This window comes from Egretta garzetta, unplaced genomic scaffold (genome assembly GCF_000687185.1).
Source record: "Egretta garzetta isolate BGI_Z169 unplaced genomic scaffold, ASM68718v1 scaffold135, whole genome shotgun sequence".
Classification (NCBI taxonomy): Eukaryota; Metazoa; Chordata; class Aves; order Pelecaniformes; family Ardeidae; genus Egretta; species Egretta garzetta.
In genome coordinates this window covers 1,001,466-1,006,574 of record NW_009259594.1, presented here as the reverse complement: position 1 = coordinate 1,006,574, position 5,109 = coordinate 1,001,466, and the positions used below count along the sequence as shown (strand labels likewise).

General features: G+C 61.5%; 1 protein-coding gene across 1 annotated transcript; it reads right to left on the bottom strand.

The window, feature by feature from the left end:
• KAZALD1 (Kazal type serine peptidase inhibitor domain 1) lies at nt 1–3,870 on the bottom strand. Its single transcript, XM_009638080.2, has 4 exons — nt 3,369–3,870; nt 1,938–2,098; nt 302–449; nt 1–86 (listed from the first exon to the last, which is right to left on the bottom strand). The coding sequence occupies exons 1-4, from the start codon at nt 3,868–3,870 to the stop codon at nt 1–3; spliced, it is 897 nt and encodes a 298-aa protein (XP_009636375.1).
• Between the last annotated feature and the right edge of the window lie 1,239 nt (nt 3,871–5,109).

Here is a 5,109-nt window from a genome sequence, read left to right as displayed (position 1 = left end):
CTAGTAATAGTCCTCCTCACTTTCCCCGTAGTCCTCGGGCGTCGTGTGGGGCTTTGGCAGGGAAAAGCCTGTCAGGTTGAGCTGGTCTGAAACGGCAGCGCGAGGACAATGTGACATTGTCCCCCCCAGTGCCTGTCCCCTTCCCCACCAGGACCAAAGCCAAACTGTGCATGGCAGCTTGCTGGGGCATCCCCAGCACAGCCCTCTGCACCAGCAGCTCCCGCCATACCAGTGCACCCTGCCCAAACACCCTCTCTCCCTCGTCCCTGTCAGAGCATGGGGACAAGGACGTGGTGCTCACCCGGCGTGAAGACGGTCAGGCTGGCTAATGCCACCACCTCCCCGACCCTGTTCCTGGCGAAGCAGCGGTAGGTGCCTTCGTCCGTCACCCGCACACCCTGGATCTGGAGCCAGCCCGTCACTTCATATTTCTGGGGGCCACCTCTGAACTGCAAGAGGGGGGATTTTGGTCAGCCCTGGGGTGAGGAAAGCCCTGCGTGGGGCTGGGATGGATGGGAAGGGGGATACAAGCCCAGGGAAGCTCTTTGTCTCCCCACCTAAGTACCACTCTGGGGGCAGGCACAGACCCCCTGGATGCAGGTCCCCCCCTTTCCCACTGCCCAGGGGAACAGGCATCTCCTTGCCCCCAGGAAGATCTGGGAGCCCTGTTTTGGGCAGGACCTCACAGATGCATCCCGGGCTCCCAGCTGTGCCCCCAGTGCCACCATGGTCCCCAAATGGTGGGAGGATGCCAGGGTCAGTGCTCTGCAGGGTGGCTGAAGCAAGGGGGCATCTGAGCTGCAGGAAGGGGTGGTCTGGGGGTTTGGGGTCACACTGGGGCACAGCACAGCCAGGGTGGGATGAGGCAGGGCGGGAGTAGCAGCTGAGCTGCACAGGCAGACTGGCAGCACAGGAGGACCGGGACCCGCAAACTCTGCCAGGAGCTTCACCAGGGGCACAGCCAGCCCAGGACAGCCCAGAGGAGCCCCAAGTCCTCTGTTTCGGCAGACAGTGAGGTCCCAGGACTGCTCTGGCACCAACCATGCTATTTTCTGTTTGTCCCCAGCAAGAAATAACCTTTTCCTGACCCAGCTGGGCTGCAGCTGTGTTTGCAGGCTGCTATTACGGTGCGGTGGCTGTGGGGCGGAGGACAGCCGAATCTCCTCCAGCCAGGCAGAGTAGCCCCGCACGGGGTGAAGGTCCTCGGTCGGACCCTGTGACAGGGTATGGGGGAATGTGAAGGTCAGAAAGATGGAGGGGGACCAGCACATCACCCCACAACGGTGCTGGGTCCAAACTGCTCCCCTGGCTCCCCCCATCCATCCCACCACAGTTTCCTCCCCACCGGTGCCTGGCTGGGGTGCACATCCCTTGTGCCTCTGCTCACACCCTCTAATAGCTGGGTACGCCCAGATGGGCACTATATTTGGGACTGGCTGTGGGCAGGATGCTGACCCCTGGGCGTGCCAGCCCTGGGAGGGGAGCCCTGCTCAGAGAGGCGGGCAGAAAAGGGCAAGGACTGCCTGTGTCTGCTGGTGGGAGAAGAGGATAAACCAGGCTGGAAGGGGCCTCGGGAGGTCCTCTCCTCCAGCCCTGCTGGTGTGGCTGTGAGCGAAGCCATCAGGCAGAGCAAACTAAAGGCAGGGAGGTGGGGAACTGCCTGCTGCAGGACTCTCCATGTTCTAAAAAATATTCATAAGTTCAAAAACTACTGGAGAAGATTGCAGAAGAGAGCTATGCTGATGACTCCTACCACCGAGACACCAGCCCTGGCTCAGCCAGTCCTCATGGCAAGCAGGATACGGTCAGCCCTTCTCATCCCCAGGCATCCAGGTTTGGCCACCCCCAGAGGATGACCACCCTCAGGTCTGGTTGCCCATGAGCTCTGGGCATGACTGGATCACCCCAGGGCTATGTCCTAGGCACACACCACTCACCTGGACAGAGATGTGGGGGTCATCTCCAGGCAGCAGCATCTCCGTGCCATCCTTCCTCCACTCGATGGACGCCATGGGGTAGGCGAAGACCTCACAGCCGAAGATGACATCCTGCCCGGTGATATTCCACGTGTCGTAGGGAGGAGAGGTGATCTGAGGCTCTGGGGAGGGGGGACAGGAGAGCAGGGCGGGCTCAGAAGAGGTCCCACCCTCAGCAAATCCCATGGGCTTTCCTGGGCTGGTCTGAGCTGGTCTCCTCCAGGGTGGGAGCACTTGGCTCATGTAGAGATGCTGGGCCCCTTCCCATGCCCCTCTCCTCTCCCACCCGTGGCAGGCCCTCACCTTGCCCCAGGACATGGTCCCTCCTCACAGCCGAGGCTGGGGGCTCCCTCCCCAGCCCCCCTGGTCCATGGAGGGGCTGCCATCCCTCCTGGCCTCGCTTTCCCTGCCTGTGCAGTGATGCTCCGGGACACATGGGCAGCGTGAACAGTTCACTAACAGCAACGCTACAAAGCAAAGCTCCCCTATGCAATCGGGGGATGGTTGTCCTGCGGGGGGAAAGGCGAGGGGCACTCATCCAGCCTGAGGCTGATGGGGATGAATGAGGTGGATGAGGTCCCAGCCAAACGAGGCCTCTGCTTTGGCATGGGGCTCGACACCAGCGATTAAGGGAGCCAGGAGGTCCCCAGCTGCTGTACGGAGCCAATATCTCCAGGTCCCACATTGCTTCCCTAGAGAGACAGAGTGAGGACCACCCTTCCTACCCATACCTACTCCAGGATCTGGCCCATAGCATGAGCCAGAGGTCAAGGGAAGGCCTCCACCTCCAAATATAGCTGGAGGAAAAACTCAAGGACATGATGATCTACTGAAAATAAAGTCAAACTTGATGCCCCTCGGGCCGTGGTGATAGTACTGGGTGACCTGTGTGGACTGGAAAAGCTGGGGCATGATCTCCCCACCGCTGCCTGCCCCCCCAGGCCCCCACTGGGTTTTAAACGTGAGATGGAAACTGCACAGCCAAGTCAAACCAACCCAGGTTTCCATTTGCAGGAGGCAGCCACATTTCTCAGGAGCACCGGGCCAGCGTGAACCCAGCACTGCCGCCAAGAATTCGCTAACAATTCCCTGGAACTTCCCCATCTGCACCGGCAATATTTGCTGCTTCCCATAAATCCTGCTCCCACTTGGCAAAGCTGCTCCCAGACCTCTCCAGGTGCTGGATCTGTAGGGGCTATAGATATAGCCGGGGGGACTGGGGGAGAGGAATCCCAGAGAGCAGGTACCCTGTACCCAGACTCTCGTGCTGCCGTGTCCCTGTGGATGCTGTGGGTTTGCTGCCACGTGAAATACCAGACTCCCTTGCTTGCCCCTTCCCAAGTGGCACAAGCCTCCATCCCACTGTCTACACAGCCGTTCCTGGGGCACTACCTGACTCGCAGGGACCCTCATGGGCCACGGTGAGGTTGGTGTCGGGGTGGGCACGGGCAACCTCCAGGAACCTGCAGATTTGGGCATAGGTTTTGCCGTCGGAGCCACATAGGGCCAGGTGGGAGAGGCAGGCGCACTGGGGCTCGGGCACTTCTCCATGCCGCAGGTCCCCAGCATCCAGCCGGCACTCCAGGTGCTCCCCGCACTTGCCGTAGAAGTGATTGGTGTTGTCCAGGTCACAGATCTGTCCCTCCAGGTTGGCACACTCCCAACAGCAGTCGCAGGCATCCCGCACCGTGCCAGCCAGGCACCCGCGCGGCGCTGGGCATTCCTCTGGCCGGCACTCAGTGCAGCCCTCCCCTTCCTCCAGCAGCCGCTGCCAGCCCCGCTGGAGGTAGTCAGAAGTGCTGGGAAAAGCCTGGCCCAGCTGGAGTGAAGCCCAGTGCAAGGAGAGCAAGGAAAGCACAAAGCAAGAGGAGCTCAAGGTCTTGGCTTCAGACATCCTTGCGGCAGCTCCTCTATCCTGGTCCCACCATCACTTGGACAGGGATCTCCAGCACCGCTCTGGCCTCCCTGGCTAGATCAGAGGAGCCATCCTGGCCTGTGAGGAGGGAGGACGTGTGTTATCAGTGCAGGGAGCATCTCCTACCCCTCTGGCTCCTGGCTGGCTTGCCCTGAGCAGCAGTGCTGCGTGATGTGCAGGGGGAGGGTTGGTCCCAGCCCCTCTCACTCCTAGCCCCACAGCCACGTCCTTCCCACCCGGGGGCTCTCAACCAGCTCCTGCCCCGAGATGCTGAGCATCCTCCAGTGGGATGGGGCTGCTGACCCCAGACCCACCAGGTTTCATCCTTCTTCCCTGGCAGCCTGGTGGGCAGAGCCCAGCCTGCTCTGACCCCACCATGGCCTGGGGAGCCACAGGGCTGGCGAGGAGCCGGACAGGCTGCTCTACACCGTCATGGCTCAGCCGGTTTGTACCCCGCTCTTTGTCTCCTCTCAGGAAGCCACTCTCAAGCCAGGTGTCCCTTTCCTTTCCCCATCACTTTGCAAGAGTCACGAGCCCTTCTCTCCTCTCTCACCATCCAGGCAAGTGCAGCGGAGCGGCTGATCCTGCAGACAAGGGGCTCTTTCCGTGCTGGAGGCAGCCAGCCGAGAGGATCTGAGCCAGGAGGATGCTCCAGGACATGCCCGGCTTTTGTCCTCCTCCCCTCCCTGCACACTAACCCCTCTTTTTAGGCACCACCCACCTGAGCAGGGGAAGAAACAGGCCCCCAGGAAAGCTTTGTGACCTTCTCGGTTATCACACAGGCAGCTGAGGCTGAGCACGGGGGAACTCAGCACACAAGTGGACTGGCAGCAGCCCCAGAGCGGTCAGCCTGTACCAGCACAGTGGGTACCCTGTCCCCAAACCCAAGCCTGCTTCATCATCCCACACCGAGTAAGCAGAGAGGCTGATCTGCCCCGGGCTTCCCATCTCTGCTGGGGGGACACATGGGGCCTCGGAGCCTGTCCCCAGAGGGGGCGGCAATGAACCAAACCCCTCTGTGAACACCCCTCGGCCCCCAGTTACACCCTTGCTGCCTTCCCTGAGATGGAGTGAAATTAGAGTCCCCTGCCCCAGGGCCACCCAGCACGAGTGAGTGGTGCTGGAGAGGGGACCCAGAGGGCCGGGCTACGCCCTCCCCTCCTGCTGGGAACAGCGCCGAAGGGCAGGCTGCACCCCCCCACGCTGCGCCCCACAGAC

What these genes read in the sequence shown, in the direction of transcription:
- KAZALD1 (XM_009638080.2), bottom strand. Translation starts at nt 3,870, where the DNA reads ATGTCTGAAGCCAAGACCTTGAGCTCCTCTTGCTTTGTGCTTTCCTTG. An exon ending in TGAGGGTCCCTGCGAGTCAG is followed by an intron (nt 2,099 to 3,368) that starts GTAGTGCCCCAG and finishes CCCCCTCCCCAG; the next exon opens with AGCCTCAGATCACCTCTCCT. An exon ending in ACCCCCACATCTCTGTCCAG is followed by an intron (nt 450 to 1,937) that starts GTGAGTGGTGTG and finishes CCCCTCTTGCAG; the next exon opens with TTCAGAGGTGGCCCCCAGAA.